Raw genomic sequence first — 20,424 nt, 5'->3', positions numbered from 1 at the left:
ATCTTAAGCTGAAGACACTAAACAAACAGGAAGTGCAAGAAGACCACTCTGATACTTGTTGCTTCTAAAAGCCCCAAATGAAATTCCCTTTTGTAAGATTCTCCACCCACCTATTCCTTACCAGAAGGACAATGACATTCTTGTCATGAAAGTACTGAGACTGAGGAAAAACTATACAAACACTTACATTCCTGGTCACTTCTCTACCCAATTGTTTTCACTTGTCTTACCACATTTTCACAGATCACTACTTTCTATACAACCAGTGTATATATGTATTGATGCTAACTGCTTCTTTAAGTCTTCAGTTCCTCAGGAAGGTGAGCGCTTGGTAAAACTTGAATTAACTACATTTGCATCATTTTTCTCTGCTGAGCTATCTTATTTCAGTTTAGTTCTTAAGTCCAGATGTATGTAATGGTGTGCTAGACTGGGCTCCCCAGCTCTTCACATGACAACAGAAAACTTTATATATTTGTTGTTTCTTGAGTCATTCAGTTGAACGTCAAAAGTCCCCAGAGCCAATCACAGTCTCAACACTGTGTAAAAGTCTAATGTTCCGGCTTGAGGGATGGCTCGGAGGTTAAGAACACTGACTGTTCTTCCAGAGGAGCTTAGTTCAATTCTCAGTAGCCACTTGGTGACTCACAATCATCTGCAATGAGATCTGGTGTCCTCTTCTGGCATGCAGGCATACATGCAGACACAACATTGTATACATAATAAATAGGTAAATAAATAGATAAATCAATAAAAAAGTCCAAAGTTCAAAGTATCTTATGAGAATCCTGGCAAAGTCTGAACTGAACTCTCACTAAAATCAAAATTAAGGGGTAAAGCACATATTTCCAACCTACAGCGTGGCACAAGATACACATTACTGTTCCAAGAGACAGAACAGTGAGCACAGTGAGGGAATACTGGACCAAAGCAAGACCAAACTCCAGCTGGGCAAAATCCAACCTGCATCTCCATGTGTAATGTCAAAGCAGTCTTCAGATCTCCAACTCCTTTTAGCTCTGTTGACCGCTACACCCTTCTCTCTTGGGCTGAGTCCACAGAGTTATAGCCCCTGTTTTTGAGAGGTGTCTCATGACTGTGTCATCCTTTCATACAATGGCCTCTCTGGGCCTTCATGCAGGGACATCCCTGACACAGCTGGCTTCAGCTGCTTTCCTTAGCCAGAGAGAGAGATTCCACAACCCATGGACCTGTATGTCTCTCTTAAGGTCCTCTTTGTTTCCTAGATTCTCTGGAGGTGTGGACTGCAGGCTGGTAGTCCTTTTCTCTGTGTTTAATCTCCATATAAGAGTGAGTACATGCCATGCTTGTCTTTCTGTGACTGGGTTACCTCATTCAGTATGGTTTCTTCCAGTTCCATCCATTTGCCTGGGAATTTCAAGATTTCATTGTCCCCCCCTCCCCCGCTAAGTAAACTCCATTGTGTAAAGATACCACATTTTCTCTAACCATTCTTCAGTTGAGGGGCATCAAAGTTGCTTCCAGCTTTTGGCTATGGCAAACAATGCTGCTATGAACATATTTGAACATATGTCCTTGTTATTTGATTTTATATCCTTTGGGTATATGCCCAAGACTGGAATTGCTGGATCTTGAGGTAGACTGATTCCCATTTTCCACAGAAACTGCCATGCTGATTTCCAAAGTGACCCCACAAGTTTACACTCCCACCAGCAATGGAGGAGTGCTCCCCTTCTCCACATCCTCTCCAGCACAAACTATCACTGGTGTTTTGGCAGGTGTAAGATGGTATCTCAGAGCTGTTTTGATTTGCACATCCCTGATAGCTAAGGATGTTGAACAATTTTTTAAATGTCTTTCAGCCATTTTAGAATCCTCTATTGAGAATTCTCTATTTAGTTCTGGACCCCAGTTTTTCATTGGATTATTTGGCGTTTTGGTGACTAGCTTCTTGAGTTCTTTGTATATTTTGGAAATCAGCACTCTGTCAGATGTTGGGTTGGTTAAAATGTTTTCCCATTCTGTTGGCTGCCATTTTGTCTTGCTTCACAGACCTTGAAGGAACAATACTCAACTTTATATGGAAAAACAAAAAAACCAGGACAATCAAAACAACCCTGTACAATAAAGGAACTCCCAGAGGCATCACCATCCCTGACTTCAAGTTCCACTAGACAGCTATAGTAAAGAAAACAGTTTGGTACTGGCACAAAAACAGAGAGGTCGACCAATGGAAACCAATTCAATATGCTGATATTAACTCACACACCTGTGAACACCTAATTTTTGATGAGGAAGCTAAACTTACACAATGGAAAAAAGAAAGCTTCTTCAATAAATGGTGCTGGCATAACTGGATGTTTGCATGTAGGTTACAGATAGATCCAAACCTACCACCATGCACAAAAGTTAAGTTCAAATGGATCAAACCCCAGCCACACTGAATCTCGTAGAAGAAAAAGTGGGGCTGGGCAGTGGTGGCACAGGCCTTTAATCCCAGCACTCAGGAGTTAGAGGCAGGTGGATCTCTGTGAGTTCCAGACCAGCTTAGTCTGAAAGAGCTAGTTCCAGGACAGTCTCCAAAGCCAGAGAGAAACCATATATATAGATAGATATAGATATATAGATATAGATATAGATATGGAGGTATCCTTGAACTAATTGGTACAGGAGATCACTTTCTGAACATAAGGCCAGTAGCACAGACACTGAGATCAACAATTAATAAATGGTACCTCCTGAAACTGAGAAGCTTCTGTAAGGCAAAGGACACAGTCAACAGGACAAAAGGGATCATGTCTTTTAAATAAACATCAATCTAAAGTAGTCTAAGCCTGGAGTCACCACTGGAGGCAGCACCATGTTTCCCAGGGCCAGGAAGGGAGAGAGGACTTAGGGCTGAACAGATCCAACAGGACAGATCTGAGATGACACCCTGTGGATCCCTCCTCTCTGCCATCCTACAACTCTGCTTAAATTCTAAATGAAGGGAAAGAGGGAGAGAACCTCCAGTGAGGGGCCTCGAAGGAGGCAGGAGCTCAGGAGACTGAAGTTCATGTTCTTAGGTCACAGTCTCCTGAGTGCAGGGGCCTAGAAGGGTTCTAATGGGAAAGGAAGGAGAAACACATTTTAATGCTGTCACTGAGGAGGCACAAGGGATAAGGAGGCAGGAACCACTTACAGGAACAAGAACAGGCCTAGTGCTCCATAAAAAGTAAAAAGACAACAATAAACAGTGAATATGGGGTAAAGAGCCACAGCCAGATTAGAGCCCAGGCTGGCCTGTCCCACCAGTCCTGGCTGCTCACACTCCTGGGACAGGACAGGACTCTGGCCATCCCTGTGTCCCTGTGATCACAGATCTCAGGATGTGCTTTCAAGTGATGAGGAGAACAGAGCCAGGAGGTGACAGAGCTGAGGACTGACCATGTCACAGCCAATGTCAAATTGAGCTGCACCCGGGCACAGCCCTGCTCTCACTCAGCTCCCACAGCCTCATCCTGTGACACCAGAGATACGGAATATGATGCGCACATTTCTGGGAGGTTCTCCATGCTGCCATTCACTTCCTCCTCAAATTCTAAGTATCTCAATAATACATTTAACAGCTATCAGCCTGTCAGCTCAAGGATATGAACAATCAAATTCAAATTGAGATCCTTAGTTTCAGTGCGGAACTTAGGACCTGAAGCTCAGAGCAGGAGGAGGTAACAGGATAATGTGTCCCCTCCTGTCTGCTGGAACAGGAGGGTTGGCAGTGGAAGGGAACAGAGGCAGTGCAGGGACAGGGTCCTGGTGTGCAGAGCTGGGCTGGGCTCCCAGTTCTTGATATTTAGCCTGTAGGATCACAGGGAACATCAGACACTGTTGTTAAAAGTATACCTAGGGGCCCTGGATGTCACAGGAGCGGCCTAAAGACACTGTCTGTCACTCCATCCATTCCTGGCAGCTGTCCTCATGCTACAAAGGAGAGTCATGAACAATCACTGTGAAGACAACATTCCAACAACCCACCACTCACTCACAGGCAATTCTGGGAGTCTCTGAATCCCAATCATATCCACTTTGCCCCTCCCCAGTTTGGTCTCAGAGTGTCCTCTTCAGTCTGGGAGAGACACATCTGAGCTCTGGTAACTGTCACTGAATACAACACACACACACACACACACACACACACACACACACACACACACACACTCTAGAAGGTAAGAAACATGGCCCCTAGGAGATTTTGCTGGAGGAGCTAATATTGGTGACAGAGGTCTGCAAATACTCCAGGTCCACCCCAAGGGTCTCAGGGACAATCCTGCTTTCCACACTTACCTGGAGCCGGAACATAGTTCCCTCCTCTTCCACCTGTAAGAAGAAAAGCTGTGAGAGACCAGGGAGGAGCCTGACCCTAGGAACTTTCAAGAAACAACATCAGACCCAGGTTAGAGACAGGAACAATGAGGGTGTGGATGTGTTTCCATGAGGCAGAGCACACTAAGAGAACTCACACCCTGCCCTTTCCTACCTGTGTTTCTCCTCCTCTTCCTCACAACAGCCACCACAGCTCCAATGATGGTCACAGCTCCAAGGAGAATCAGAACAGCAATGACTGCCATGATGGGGACAGTGGACTGAGGAGGCTCTGGGAAGGGAAGGACAGGAAGGGAAGGTGAGGGTCATGACCCCAGCTCTCAGCCCTGACCCTGCTCAGGCTCTGCAGAAGGCTCCATCTTTCCCTGACCCCAGCTCTGCACCCACTCCCTCCTTACCCCATCTCAGGGTGAGGGGCTCAGGCAGTCCCTCATGGTGCACATGGCATGTGTATTTCTGCTCCTCCCCAGAAGGCACCACCACAGATGCCCACTTCTGGAAGGTTCCATCCCCAGAAGGTCTGGTCTCCACCAGCTCCATGTCCTGAGTCTGTTCCTCCTCCTCCCTCATCCAGGTCAGGGTGATGTCAGCAGGGTAGAAGCCCAGGGCCCAGCATCTCAGGGTGACATCACCTTTAGATCCAGGATGATGGGTCACATGTGCCTTTGGGGGATCTGTGTGAAAGATTTAAGAATTCCCACCATAACAAGGTAAATTGAAATCTGCAAAGACAAAGTTTAATTAATGATTAAACTATGTGTCTGAACACTTCTGACTGTCATCCCACTAATGACCTGCAGGTCATCACAGATCTGCATTCTGGACACAGAAGCTACAAGAAAATCACATGACCCAGTATGTCACATGGTCTTCGTTATGTGATGTTTTATAGCATAAGTTACATGGTCAAAGTACAGAAAAAGGGATGGAAAATAATTTACATATGTGATTAAATTCATATCATAAGAAATTATGACGAATGTGATACATAAAGAGTACCACCTACCAATGCTGCCACCATTGAGACAGAACCGTTGTGGCCATCTTGCTGACCAGCATAACTGTCTGTCCAAATGAGCAGACAACACCAAGTGTGCAGCAGAAATGGGGTGAACCTCTGACACTGGAACAGAGAAAATGACTCCCCAGACCTTTCCTCTGGGGGGACAAGATACAAGGTGTTGTCACCCAGGGTCCCTGGGAGTGTGCTGTGGAGCCCCATGCAGTGCTCACTGGGACACAGTGCTGCTCACAGGAGTGTGTGGATTTTATTTGTCAGTCAAGAAAGTTCAATTTCTAATTCACTAGAGGTTACACTGTAACTTGGTCAGGCAGAAGGAAAGCAGTGGGTGTTTGGATAGTTAATTCTGGCAGAAAATATTCTAAGCTCATGGGACTGTTTCCTTTAAAGGGAACACTGAGTTGTCTAATTATCCAGTTAGCAGTCCCCCATGACATATGTGGAGACTGATAGAGATGATAATAAGAGGGGAGGGTGAAACAGTATCACTCAGTGAGTAAGAAAAACTCACTAAAGGAAAATGACAACTTAACAAAAAGAAAGGCTGGGCTGTGTTGGTGCACACCTTTAATCCCAGTACTTGGGAGGCAGAGGCAGAGGGATCTTTGAGTTTGAGACCAGCCTGGTCTATGTAAGCCAAAGACAAACCCAATCTCGAAAACAAAACAAAAACAAAAAACAAACAAAAAGAAAGAACAAAGAATAGAAAAAACAGAGCTTTTTTTTTCAGGGTACCCCAAAGTGTTCACGTGACCATTTTAGGAAGACAGAGATAGAATTGGGGTGAGGAAGGGATGTAAACTTCACTCACAGGGATTGGTACAATGCATTGTTTGGAAAAGTTCTAGAAACTGGGGAACCAGCCTGGGGTAGGGGCATCCATGTCTCCCATCAGGTAAAGGAGACTCCGGTCCTGGTGTGTAAGGCTGACACACTCAGACACTGGGTCTGGGCAGAGAACCCGGCCTGGGAGAGGCCATGGCTGACCCAGGGCTGCAGACTGAAGGAGCCACTGCTGGGGATGTGGGCATCTTCTCTCCTCCCTCCTGAGACAGATCTGGAACCTTCCAGGGAGAAGGCTGAGCCCTGGGAGATCAGTGCAGTCCCTGCCATGCTGGATCAGGAGCACCAAGGACACTGTGTCCCTCAGAGACAGGGGCGGGACCCCAGCTGAGTCTCTTCTTCCTCAGGACAGAGCCCAGCCCAAGGGTACGGGGAGGAGTTGCCCTGGGCCCCTGCACCTGTGTGCAGCAGCTGCTTTTTCCGGGCTCCAGGTGTCTGCTGAGGCCCTCCAAGCACGTGTCCTCCAGGTAGGCTCTCAATCTCTCTGCAAAATCAGTCCTCTCAAACTTGCTCTGGGTGACCTTCGCCACCGTGTGCGCAGCAGTCCATGTCCTCAGGTCCTTGTTCAGGGCTATGAAATCTTTGCCATCTTAGGCATTTTGACTGTACCCGCGGAGGAGGAGCCCATCAGGCCCCATTTGACAGCCAGACATCTACTGGAAGGTGTGAGAGCCTGGGGGAGCCAGTGGTCAGTCCCGCCCACCTGCTCCACAAAGGGGACTCCTGCCCACTTGCAGTCCTGCATCCCATGCATCCTCTAAACAGAAAGGCAAACTGGGTCCTGGTCCCCGTTCTCCTCCTCCCTGACCTCGGATAGGACCCGGGCGACTCTGGCCCATACTTAGGGACCAGAAGGTCGTGACCTCCGACCCTGGGTCACTCACCACCCTAGCTCTGGTTGTAGTAGCCAAGTAGGGTCCTCATGTCAACTCGGAAACTCTGCTGGTTGTCCTTGGCTCTCCGTGTCTCCCTCTCCCAATAATCCGGCCCCTCCCGCTCCACCCACTGAGCCCGTGGCTCCATTCTCGGATTCTCTGCATCGCTTTCGAAGCACACGAACTCCTTGTAGTCCACTTAGCCGACTTCCAAGTACCGGGGCTTCCCTAGGCCAGGCCGGGACATGATGGTAGAGAAATAAGGCATGGAGTGCGAGCCTGGGGGCGGCAGGAAGTGAGACCCCGACCTCCTCCCGGGACTCCCTGCAGGTGCGGGGACTGGAGGGGAGCTGGGCGCGGGGCTCGGGACGCAGGAGGGGAAGGGGCAGGAGGGTCTGGTTGGGCAATTTGGGGCCGCGGCTTCCCTGGTCCCGCCCCCGCCTTCCCGCAGATGCCATTTCCCTCCCGACCCCGCACTCACCCGCGCGGATCTGGGTCGGGGCCAGGGCGGCCACCAGCAGCAGGAGCAAGCACGCTCAGCGCCATTGCCCCCATCTGGGATCTGGGCATCCAAGTTTCCTGCTTGGACTTTATACCCCGTGCCCCAGGCGACGCTGATTGGTTCCCCGGGATCTTGGCACCCAGTGGAGATGAGAAGCCAGTCATCATCAGTGTCAGGGCAGAAGGAGCTGACACAGGTCAGGAGCTGGAGAAATGAAACTGGGGACAGGGGCATCCCCAGCGCTGGGCTTCCCCACCCGGACCTCACCGCTCTGGACCAAGACTTTTCTTTCTGGGGCTGGAGTACCACATTCAGGAAGCCCTGCCATAAAATAAAAAAAAAAATCTTTAAAAAAAAAAAAAAGGAGCCCTGGGGTGGTGGTGCACAGCTTCGATACCAGCTCTTGGGAGGCAGAGGCAGGTGGATTTCTGGGAGTTCCAGGCTAGTCTGGTCTTCAGACAAGGTTCCAGGACGACTAGGACTACACAGAGAAACCATGTCTTGAAACACTAACAAAACAAAACAAAACAAAACAAAAAAACCTAACAAACTGACGAATGAAAAACCTAACCAGAACGAGTGGAACTGTTAATATAGCATCTCTCGAGTGGAGATGCCTCCTACCAGTTTTGATAGTTTTTCCCCATAATTTCATCATCTCTCTTTACACGTGCATTAAAGCAGAATGCGGAGACTCACCCTAATCAACTCGGCACTTGTGAAGCTTGAGGGAGGAGGATCACCTTGGATTTGAGACCAACCTTGAATTGCATAGAGAACCGGGCTAGCCTGGGCTACAGGTGAGATCCTTTTTCAGAACCCACTCCCTTTCAAAACAAAAGAAAACGCGAGAGCTGGAGAGATGGCACAGTGGTTAAGAGCACCAGCTGCTCTCCCAGAGGACTGGGGTTTGAGTCTCAGCACCCACAAGCTGGTTCACTCCAGTTCTGGGAATCCCGTTCTTTCTTCTGGCTTCCCAGAGACCCCAGACACGTATATGGAGACAAACCACCCATAACCGTAAAGTAATATGATAAAATTTAAAAAGAAAGCAGAAGATAATTGTCACAATAAAGAAACAAGTTCAGTGTAGTAAAGGACAATTTGTTAAACTCTCCTGCAAGGGATTCTGCGGGGCCCCAGGACTGCGGCTTCCGTGAGCTCAGCGCGCCCTCTAGTGGCCCCAAGGCTCCATCACACTATTGGTGGGAAACCCTGATTGTATTTAGGGTAAGCAATTTTCTCATACCCCTCAAAGTATGTCACTCCATCTGAGGGCGAGAGGAGGCCCTCTGGTTACATCGTAGCCCCGACAGCGACAATACAAGGCCAAGCAGAAGGTCACTAGCCAGAAACAGAGCCCTGTGCTGTGTGTAGTCCCTGCCTCTGGTTGATCTCTGACTCCATGCCTGCTCCCTCCCCGAGTGTCTGTCATTGTTGGTGAGCTCTCTAGGATGGACAGGGCGTGGCCTGCTTTGTGGTGTATTCTCCTGGCAGCCCTCTCCCTGTCTTCTGACTTGAGACACCAGCCAGTCAGGCTTGGGACAGGGGCTCTCACAGTGTGGCCCTCAGGACAAGCAGCAGATGTTAGCACTTCTTAGGAGTTCAGTATTCAGGGACATGAGCTGTCTGAGCCACTGAGCTCTTGCCTGGTACCCTGACGTCGTGAACTCTACCAGTAGAACTGTTCTTTGACACAATACCTTACTATGTAGCCCCAGCTGACCTGGAACTTGTTATGTAGACCAGGCTGGTCTCAAACTCACAGAGATCACCTGACTCTGTGCCCGGAGTGCTGACTCCCGGGGTTAAAGTCAGGCACCACAACACCAGGATCAGATTTCGTTAAAACATATTTATTTCTGTTCTATGGGTGTGATTGTTTTTTCTTTGCATGGATGTGCCCGTGGTTCCTGAAGAGGGCATCAGATCACTTGGAGCTAGAGTTACAGGAGGCTGTGAGCCTCCATGTGGGTGCTGGGAACTGAACCTGGTGCTGTGGGAGAGCAGTCAGCACACCTACTCATCCCTGACCACCTCTCCAGCAGCCTTGGAGAAAAGCAGTTTCTTCTTTAAAAATAATATATTGATTCTATGCTGTGGTAGTTTGAGTGTAATTGGTCCCCGTAATCTCATAGGGAGTGACACTATTAGGAGGTGTGACTCTGTTGGAGTGGGTATGGCCTTGTTGGAGGAAGTGTATAACTGTGGTGGTGGGGGCGGGCTTTGAGGTTTCCTATGCTCAGGACACCACCCAGTGTTTCAATGGACTTCCTGTTGCCTGCAAGATAGGACTCTTGGCTGCCCCTCCAGGATCAAGTCTGACTGCACGCTGCCCTGCTTACCATCATGATAATAATGAACTGTAAGGGAGCCACCCCAATTAAATGTTTCCTTTATAAGAGTGGCCATGGCCCCTGGGTTCATAACCCAGCTCCCACATGGCTGCTCATAACAGTCCATAATAAGATCTGATGTCCTCATCTGGCCTGCAGGCAAGCATGCAGATAGAACACTGTATACATAATAAATAAATAAATCTTTTAAAAAAAAAGGTGGCCATGGCCATGTTTCTTCACAGCAATAGAGACCCTAACATAATGTCTTTCTTTTTGTTTTGTTTGTTTTTTAAAGATTAATTAATGTATTATGTATATAGTGTTCTGCTTCCATGTATCCCTGCAGGCCAGAAAGGGCAGCAGACCTCATTACAGATGGTTGTGAGCCACCATGTGGTTGCTGGGCATTGAACTCAGGACCTCTGGAAGAGCAGGCAGTGAAATTAAGTGCTCTTAACCACTGAGCCATCTCTCCATCCCCCCATGTGTCTTTCATGTTTGTTTTTTTGTTTGCTTTGCTTTTGGTGGTCCAATGTGTTTTGGTGGTCCAATGCGTTGCTCACAGTAGTGCAGTCTACTTACCAGTGTCTACCGCCACTGTCTGCCTAGCCATCCTCAGGGAGGGAGTGTTTCCCTCCTGCATGAGGCATTGTGAGGGGTCAGGGTGAAGCAGGGTTCCAGACTGCAGTGGCCATGCCATACCCGGGAGCTCCTTTCACAGTTCTCCACCCCTCCTGACAACCTGCCATGCTCCTGGGACGTGAGGGGCGTGGCATAGATGTCCCAGTGGGTAGTGTGGCACACGGGGGTTCCCCGCAGCCCCTTCTAGCACTGAGAATACTCCACAGCAGGGGGGATGCTCTCAGTCTAATTATGGCTTAGTTTTTCTATGTCCTGTAATTAAAGTATGCGGTGTCCCCAGCAACTGCTCTTGTTACCTGCTTCTTGTGGGCAACTGGGAGCACTGGTAATTCCCCGTGTTGTTGTTGGGGCCATCTGCCAGACAATTCACAGGGAGACAGCTCAGGCCTGGAACTGGGTGCCATTTTTTAATAACCCATGGCTTTGGGGAATAGCCTTTTGAGAAAGCACTCACTTAGTTGTCCTAGATGGCTCAGAACTTGCCATGTAGACCAGGCTGGCCTCAAGCTTACAGAGATTCCCCTGCCTCTGATTCCTGAGTGTGCATTTCTTCTTTTGAGGGATTTCTGTCCATCCCCATGCCCCACTGTGTGATTGGGCTGTTTGCTTTCTTAGTGTCTAGTTTTTGAGTTCGTGTGTACTCGGGGTGTTAGTCTCTGTCTGATGCGGCGCTGGCGAAGACGTTCTGTGACCTCTCTTCACTCTGTTCACTGTTCTCTTTGCTGTTCTGAAGATTCTGAATTCCATCAGGTTCTGTTTGGTGATTGTTGTCTTATTTCCTGGCTGACTAGAGTCCTATTTGAGAAAGTGCTTCTCTGCCTGTCTTTTCTTTTGTTTTTGTTTTGTGGTGGAGTCTCTTCATGTAGTTTTGGCTGTCCTGAAATTTGAACAGGCTGAACGAACTCACAGAGATCCACCTGCCTCTAACTGAAGGCCTGTGCCCTTGTACCCCTGTTGTTGCTGTTTTGAGACAGGGTCACACTGTGTAGTCCTGTCTGGCCTGAAACTCTATCTGCAGACCAGACTAGACTGGTCTCCAAGTCACAGAGATCTGCCCGCCTCTGTCTCCCAACTTCTCAGATTAAAAGTGTGCACCCCATGCCTGGCTCCAGCATTATTCCAGTGCTCATGATTGCTTTGACTGTCCAGGGTATTTATGCTTTTGCTTAACTTCTCTGCCTATATCCGTGAGGACAGTACCTGAATTCTGATTGATGGCCGTTAGATCTGTAGGTTTCTTTTAGTATGATGACCATTTCAACCATTAATTCTTCCAATCCATGAGCATAGCAGATCGTCCTACCTTCCAGTGTCTTCCTCAACTGTTTTCTTCAGTGTTTTATAGTTGTTATCTTGGAATGTTCATGTTGGGTTATTCCAAGCTTTTTTGGTTTTGGGGTGTCGTGATGGAACTTTTCCTCCTTGATTTCTTTCTCAGTGTGGTTTTCTTGTAAACAAAGTAGCTACTGATGCCTGCATGATGATTTTGCAACCTGACACTTTGCTCGAGGTTGTCATCAGCTGTGGAGTTTTCTGAAGGAGTCTTGGGGTCCTTTCTATATAGACTCGTGTCACCTGCGGGTATTTGACTCCTTTCTCCGTGCTTGTGAGTACCATAATCTCCTTCCTTTTCCTGTTTGCTGAGCCCAAGGCTTGGAGTGCTATGCTGAATAGGAGAGGGGAGAGTGGGTCACTAACAGGCATGTGGGAGAGGGGTAACTCACAGTCCATGGCATCACTGAATAGCCCACTCCAACACGGGAAATGACTCGTGAAACTTCTCCCTGGAGCTCTCTGCACAGCTTCCAGGCAGCTAGACAATCAGAGAACTCTCTTCTCCACAGTGGACTGGTCAGGATGTGATACTCCTTTTATACTGCTGTGGAGGAGTCATTGAAAATTTTCCAAGTTTTTGTTTTGTTTTTATCAAGACAGGCTTCCTCTGTGTAGCCATGGCTGTCTCTGGAACTCACTGTAGATCAGGCTGACCTCAAACTCAGAGAGATTCGACTGCCTCTGCTGGAATTAAAGGAGTGGAACACCATCACCTGGGCCAATTTATTTTAAAGATTTATTTATTTATTATTAATACATCATTCCTCCCACATGTATGCATGCAGGTCAGAAGAGAGCGCCAGATCTCATTACAGATGGCTGTGAGCAGTCGTGTGGGTGCTGAGAATTGAACTCATGTCCATTAGAAGAGCAGTGAACGCTCTTCCCTATGGACCCTGCTCTCCACCCCTCTTCCCATTTGCTGTTCTCCCAGACACATGACCTTTCGTTACCTCCTGAGTGTCATGGGCCTCCCTGTCCCTCCAAGACAGAAGGTTTCAACTCAGAAGGAACTGCTATGGAACAGCTGGAAGTTTCCAGCATTCTTCCGATTCTCATGGAGCAGACAGACTGTGACTCTGCTCCAGGCATCTGCATCCTTAGTCTTCTCAGAACACACAGCCATGCTCCTGCCTCAGAGCATCTTCACTGCAGGATCCCCTGCCTGTCAAGAACTTGGTTCAGCAGCCAGGAGAATAAATCTTTGCACTGGTCTATACAGTTGACCTCTGGGCACCTCCCCTTCTGCCCTCCAGCTCCTTAGACAACCTGTCCTTGTTTATTCCCTTCACTGTATCACAGGCGTCTGCCCACTACAGTGCTGGCTCCAAAAAACCCAGGATAGCCAAAACAACCCTGTACAATAAAGGAACTTACAAAGGCATTATTGTCCCTGACTTCAAGTTCTACTAGAGAGTTATAGTAATGAAAACAGCTTGGTATTGGCACAATAACAGGCAGGTAGACCACTGGAATCACACTGAAGACCCTGATACCAACCCACATACCTATGAACACCTGATTTTTGACAAAGAATTGAAACCTATACAATGGAAAAAAGAAATCATCTTCAACAAATGATGCTGGCATAACTGGATGCAACATGTAGAATATTCCAGATAGATCATTATCTATCACCATGCACAAAACTTAAGTCCAAATGGATCAAAGACTTCAACATAAATCCAGCCACACTGAACCTCTTAGAAGAGAAAGTGAGAGATACCCTTGAATGAATTGGTACCACTTCCTGAACATAACACCAGTAACAGAGACACTGAGATCAACAATTAATAAATGGGACCTCCTGAAACTGAGAAGCTTCTGTAAGGCAAAGGGCACAGTCAACAAGACAAAACAGATCATATCTTTTAAATAAACACAAATCTAAAGAAGACTCAGCCTGTAAATCCTGGAGTCGCCACTGGAGGCAGCACCAGGATTCCCAGAGCCAGAAAGGGAGAGGGGACCATGGGCAGAGCACAGATCCAACAGGACAGATCTGAGACCCTGTGGATCCCTCCTCTCTGCCATGCTACAACTCTGCTTAAATTTTAAATGATGGGAGAGAAGGAGAGAACCTCCAGGGAGGGGCCTGGAAGGAGGCAGGAGCTCAGGAGACAGAAGTTCATGTTCTCAGGTCACAGTCTCCTGAGTGCAGGGGCCAGGAAGGGTTCTAATGGGAAAGGAAGGAGAAACACATTTTAATGCTGTCACTCAGGGGGCACAAGGGATAAGGAGGCAGATTCCATTTACAGGAACAAGAACAGGCCTAGTGTTCCATAAAAAGTAAAAAGACAACAATAAACAGCAAATATGGGGTAAAGAGCTACAGCCAGGTTAGAGCCCAGGCTGACCTGTCCCACCAGTCCTGGCTGCTCACATTCCTGGGACAGGACAGGACTCTGGCCATCCCTGTGTTCCTGTGATCGTAGATCTCATCATGTGGTTCTAAGTGATGAGGAGAACAGAGCCAGGAGGTGACAGAGCTGAGGAGTGACCATGCCACAGCCAACAGTGGACTGAGATCAACCTGGACACAGCCCTGTTCACACTCAGCTCCCACAACATCACCTGTCCCACCAGATACACACAACACAATGAGCACAGAGTCTGGGAATTTCTCCACACTGCCATTTATTTCCACCTCAAACTCTCAGCATCTCAATAATTTATTGCTTTAGATATAGCCAAAAGGAACATCCAGCCAGTCGGTCAATGTCTTAACAGAAAAGGTAAGGTGCAAATGAGGCCTTGTCAGCTAGTGAGAGCTCTACCGGTTAGATCGGGAAAGACTGCTCACAGATTTCAAGTAATTTTCAAAAGTTATTTAGGACACAGTATAGTATACAATCTTTGAGTGATTTTCAGAAGTTTTTGGGAAATACCTAATGGATATGTCCTTTTTAAAGGGCATCTACTAATAATCTAGATAGTGATCCCAATTCACCTAGGTAGTTAACTAAGGAGGGTAGACAAATCCTTCTACTGTTATGGTCCAGCTTCAACAGTTCAAACAAAGTTTAGAAAATAAAAAAGGGGGAGTAATGTCCCCAGTCCCCACATGATTCATTAAATAATACACTCCTCATTTAAAAATTTTAAAAATGTGAATGCCAGGGAGCAATCTGCTTCAGACAGATTCTGGCATGATGGAACTTGAGCAACTATTGCTCAGGTCAAATGGAGACATCCATGCATTAGACAGTGGAGAAGACCCTAATTTGGGGTTGAGGGCATGTTTGTGTTTTCTTGCAGGAAAAGAATAAAGCTTTGGCAGCTGTCAGAACATTTGGTGAGATGCATGGAGCAGAGAAAAACTGGACTTGAGACCATGGGAGCCTACCTAAGCCAGTTTGAGTGAGATCTCCTAAATCAGTGTTCCTGACCCTTGATGTCATTGAATCTACAGCCCGAGAAAGAAGGAAAACAGTCGGTTCAAGATTTCCAGTTTCTCAACAGGCCTGCTGCATCAATCTTCCGGACCTGTGAGTTTTCATCCCAAAGCCAACAGAGAACTGGAAAGATTAACAGTCTGCCCTTGACATACCTTGAAACAACAGAATTCATTTTGCCAGTTTTTCCCTTTGGGAAAAAAAGGACCCATTTAAAACATTTGGACATTGGTATGGACTGTGATGAGTGGCAAAAACCCCCTTTCAGTATTTGAACAGGACATGTTCACTTGAAATATCAGCCTTGGTGGTTCCTGTTTCTGGAATCGCGCCCATGCCAGTGTATTTTTCTGGAGAAATAATGTGACAAAAAGGAGACTTTGGCTCAAGTCGCATATTCAGCTGAGGCTGCTGATGTTAAATCAACAAACTGCATCACCACTGGAACAAATTGGTGCTCTGTGGTTAGTGCAACCAGCCTCTTGTTTGTATATTTTATCATGCTACATGTGTAACATCAATGATTGTACCTAATGTATCTGTGAAAGTGCACTTTCTAAGTGCTTTCCTGAGTAGATCTTGGAACGCTTGTAAACTTTATCAGTGTTTTGACCATCAAATTGTAACTGTAAATCACATGCGGGTTACCCTTGTAACAGAGGAAGGCTGGTAGAATGTTATGGCCCAGATCTGGTGATGGGTGCAGTGATGGAGAGGCACTATGTCAATGGGGGTCCTGGGAATGGTGGCAGTGGCAGTAGGCATTCTGGCTTTATGCCGAGTTCAAATGTGCCTTGTTCCAGAGGCAAGAGATCCGTAACCAAGTATTGCTCAGTCTAGCCCATGGCAATCCTGGTAGCCATGAAGTCTGGTTACAGATGATTTAAGGATGAGGTTCTTCGATGATGGGCAATCTGTGGGGAAGAGACCTCCCGCCTAAGACAGGGGTTGCCAGGTCCCCCAAAGATGGGCCAGGGAGGGTGACCCTACTTGACCTAAGACAGGAGTGGCTCATTATAAAATAAAAAAGGGGGAATCGTGGGGACAAAAGACCTTGGCCAGAGACCCACTTCCCCATCAGCCTGGGACCAGGCAGCTGTAAGACAATGTTTACTAAAAACATGTTTACTACAAACAATACAATGCCTGGGGCAATAAGTTCCTGAAAAGGGCTTGCACATGGGAACGCCCTGACCTCGACCTTTTCCAAAGACTAACCGCCTCTTTCTGACCCACCCAAGTCAGTCTCTGGTGTCAGAGCAGACCCAGCCAGGGAGTAAGACAGGGAGCAGAAGCCTTGCTGGAGGGAAGCCTTTCTTGGGAAGTTTTCTTGAGCCTTTCTGGGGCCTGATTAAAGTTTTCTTTACATCATTGACTGGTCTCTGTGTCATCATTCCCGACACACTACACACATTCTCTGATACAGGCAGCACAGCGGGCGCGGCACTGGACCCCAGTTTTTCATTGGGGTATTTGGTGTTCTGGTGACTAGCTACTTGAGTTCTTTGTATATTTTGGAAATCAGCCCTCTGGCAGATGCTGGGTTGGTGAAGATTTTTTCCCATTCTGTAGGCAGCCATTTTCTCTTGCTTCACAGTCCTTGAAAGAACAATACTCAATTTTATATGGAAAAACAAAAAACCCAGGAATCAAAACAATCCTGTACAATAAGGGAACTCCCAGAGTAATCACCATCCCTGACTTCAAATTCTACAAGACAGCTATAGTAATGAAAACAGCTTGCTACTGGCACAAAAACAGAGAGGTCAACCAATGGAATCCAATTCAAAATGCTGATATTAACTCACACACCTGTGAACATCTAATTCTTGAGGAAGAAGCTAAATTTATACAATGGAAAAAAGAAAGCTTCTTCAATAAATGGTGTTGGCATAAATGGATGCTTGCATGTAGAAAATTGCAGATAGATCCATGTCTATCACCATGCACAAAAGTTAAGTTCAAATGGATCAAAATCTGGCCACACTGAATCTCTTAGAAGAGAAAGTGGAGCTGGGTGGTGGTGGCACCGTCCTTTAATCCTAGCATTTGGGAGGTAGAGGCAGGCAGATCTCTGTGAGTTCCAGACCAGCTTGGTCTGAAAGAGCTAGTTCCAGGACAGTCTCCAAAGCCAGAGAGAAGCCCTGTCTCTCGAAAAACCAAGAGACAGAGGGAGAGAGAGAGAGTGAGTGAGAAAGAGAGAGAGAGAGAGAGAGAGAGAGAGAGAGAGAGAGACAGAGACAGAGACAGAGACAGAGAGAGGGGGATGTACCATTGAACTAATGAACTAATTGGTACAGGAGACCGCTTCCTGAACATAACACCAGTAGCACAGACACTGAGATCAATAATTAATAAATGGGATCTCCTGAAACAGAGAAGTGTCTGTAAGGCAAAGGACACAGTCAACAAGACAAAAGGGATCATGTCTTTTAAATAAACACCAATTTAAAGTACACTAAGCCTGGAATCACCACTGGAGGCAGCACCAAGATTCCCAGAGCCAGTGAGGGAGAGAGGACCTAAGGCAGAGCACAGATCCAACAGGAGAGATCTGAGACCCTGTGGATCCCTCCTCTCTGCCACGCTACAACGCTGCTTAAATTTTCAATGACGGAAAGAAGGAGAGAACCTCCAGTGAGGGGCCTGGAAGGAGGCAGGAGCTCAGGAGACTGAAGTTCAGTGTTCTCAGGTCATAGTCTCCTGAGTGCGGGAGCCTAGAAGGGTCCTAATGGGAAAGGAAGGATAAACACATTTTAATGCTGTCACTCAGGGGGCACAAGGGATAAGGAGGCAGGCACCACCCACAGGAACAAGAATAGGCCCAGTGCTCCATAAAAAGTAAAAAGACAACAATAAACAGCAAATACGGGGTAAAGAGCTACAGCCAGGTTAGAGCCCAGGCTGACCTGTCCCACCAGTCCTGGCTGCTCACATTCCTGGGACAGGACAGGACTCTGGCCATCCCTGTGTCCCTGTGATCACAGACCTCATCATGTGGTTCTAAGTGATGAGGAGAACAGAGCCAGGAGGTGACAGAGCTGAGGAGTGACCATGTCACAGCGAATATCAAATTGAGCTCCACCCAGGCACAGCCCTGCTCTCACTCAGCTCCCACAGCCTCATCCTGTGACACCAGAGACACAGAACATGATGAGCACATTTCTGGGAGCTTCTCTACACTGCCATTCACTTCCTCCTCAAATTCTAAATATCTCAATAATACATTTAACAGCCTATCAACCTGTCAGCTCAAGGATATGACAAATCAAATTCAAATTAAGATCCTTATATTCAGTGGGGAACTTAGGACCTGAAGCTCAGAGCAGGAGGATGTAACAGGATAATGTGCCCCCTCCTGTCTGCTGGAACAGGAGGGTTGGCTGTGGAAGGGAACACAGGCAGTGCAGGGACAGGGTTCTGGTGTGCAGGGCTCCCAGTTCTTGATATTCAGCCCATAGGATCACAGGGAACATCAGACACTGTTGCTAAAAGTTAACCTAGGGGCCCTGGATGTCACAGTAGAGGCCTGAACACACTGTCTGTCATTCTGTCCACACAAGTCAGGTGTCTTCATGCTACAGAACAAGAGTCATGAATAATCACTATGAAGACAACATCCCAACAACCCACCACTCACTCACAGGAAATTCTGGGAGTCTCTGAGACACAAACATGTCTGCTTTGCCACCCGCAATTAGATACCAGTGTGTCCCCTTCAGTCTGGGAGACACATATCTGAGCTCTGGTAACTGTCACTGAATACACACACACACACACACACACACACACACACACACACACACACACACACACAGGCATTGGAAGGTAAAAACATGGCCCCTGGAAGATTTTGCTGGAGGAGCTAATATTGGTGGCAGAGCTCTGCAAATATTCCAGGTCCACCCCAAGGGTTCAGGGACAATCCTGCTCCCTACACTTGCCTGTATCTGGAACATAGTTCCCTCCTCTTCTACCTGTGAGCAGAAAAGCTGTGAAAGACCAGGGAGGAACCTAACCCTAAGAATTTTCCAGAACTGACACCAGACCCAGGTTAGAGACAGGAGCTGTGGGGGTGTGGATGTTGCCATGAGCAGAGCACACTTCTAAAAGGGGCTGAGTGGGAACTGAGACCCCAACCTTTCCTACCTGTTTTCTCCTCCTCTTCTTCACAACAGCCACCACAGCTGCAATGAACACAGCTCCAAGAAGAACGAGAACAGCAATGACTGCCATGATGGGGACAGTGGACTGAGAAGGCTCTGGGAAGGGAAGGACAGGAAGGGAAGGTGAGGGTCATGACTCCAGCTCTCAGCCCTGACTCTGCTCAGGCTCTGCAGAAGGCTCCATCTTTCCCTGACCCCAGCTCTGCACCCACTCCCTCCTTACCCCATCTCAGGGTGAGGGGCTGAGGCAGCCCCTCATGGTGCACATGGCATGTGTATTTCTGCTCCTCCCCAGAAGGCACAACCAGAGATGCCCACTTCTGGAAGCTTCCATCCCCAGAAGGTCTGGTCTCCACCAGCTCCATGTCTTGGGTCTGTTCCTCCTCCTCCTTCTGCCAGGTCAGGGTGATGTCCGCAGGGTAGAAGCCCAGGGCCCAGCACCTCAGGGTGACATCACCTTTAGATCCAGGATGATGGGTCACATGTGCCTTTGGGGGATCTGTGTGGAAGATTTAAGAAATCACACAATAACAACATAAACTGAAATCTGCAAAATTTAATCAATGATGACACTGAACTATGTGTCTGAACACTTCTGACTGTCTTCCCACTAGTGACCTGCAGGTGGAGCTGGTCCCCCTCATCACAGATCTGCACACTTTCCTGGGGAACCCAGAAGCTAAGAGGGAATCACATGACCCAGCAGGTCACATGGTCTTCCTTATGTGATGTTCTACAGCATAAGTTAGGTGGGAAAAGAATGGAAGAAGGGATGGAAAATAATTAATTTATATATGTGATTAAATTCATATCAAAATAAGAAATTATGGGCACAGGCTATATAAAGGGCACCACCAACTCCTGCTGCCGCCATTGAATCACAACCACTGTGGCCATTTTGCTGAGCAGCATAACTGTCTGTCCAAGTGAAGAGCCATCACCAAAGAGTGCAGCAGAAATGG

General features: G+C 47.6%; 1 protein-coding gene across 10 annotated transcripts in view; it reads right to left on the bottom strand.

The window, feature by feature from the left end:
• Nucleotides 1–1,761: 1,761 nt before the first annotated feature.
• The window catches only part of LOC106023121 (H-2 class I histocompatibility antigen, Q10 alpha chain-like), a 71,109-nt gene continuing 52,446 nt past the window's right edge, over nt 1,762–20,424 (bottom strand). Inside the window, exons 4-7 of one of the 10 annotated variants that reach the window (XM_040732114.1) lie at nt 19,686–19,961; nt 4,499–4,615; nt 4,306–4,338; nt 1,762–2,036 (exon numbers count right to left, since the gene is read on the bottom strand). In XM_040732114.1, coding sequence (XP_040588048.1) covers nt 2,029–2,036; nt 4,306–4,338; nt 4,499–4,615; nt 19,686–19,961 — 434 coding nt within the window. In that variant the 3' untranslated portion in view covers nt 1,762–2,028. Of the gene's footprint in view, nt 2,037–4,041; nt 4,088–4,181; nt 4,339–4,498; nt 4,616–4,742; nt 4,825–16,597; nt 16,896–17,712; nt 18,875–19,240; nt 19,274–19,445; nt 19,559–19,685; nt 19,962–20,424 lie in introns of those variants that run through there. The other 9 variants (XM_040732116.1, XM_040732113.1, XM_040732106.1 and 6 more) reach the window with 9 other exon arrangements.

The sequence above is a fragment of the Mesocricetus auratus genome, unplaced genomic scaffold (assembly GCF_017639785.1).
Source record: "Mesocricetus auratus isolate SY011 unplaced genomic scaffold, BCM_Maur_2.0 Super-Scaffold_100027, whole genome shotgun sequence".
In the NCBI taxonomy this organism is placed as follows: domain Eukaryota; kingdom Metazoa; phylum Chordata; class Mammalia; order Rodentia; family Cricetidae; genus Mesocricetus; species Mesocricetus auratus.
Note: the sequence above shows the minus strand (reverse complement) of the source record. Positions and strands in the feature narration are given on the sequence as shown.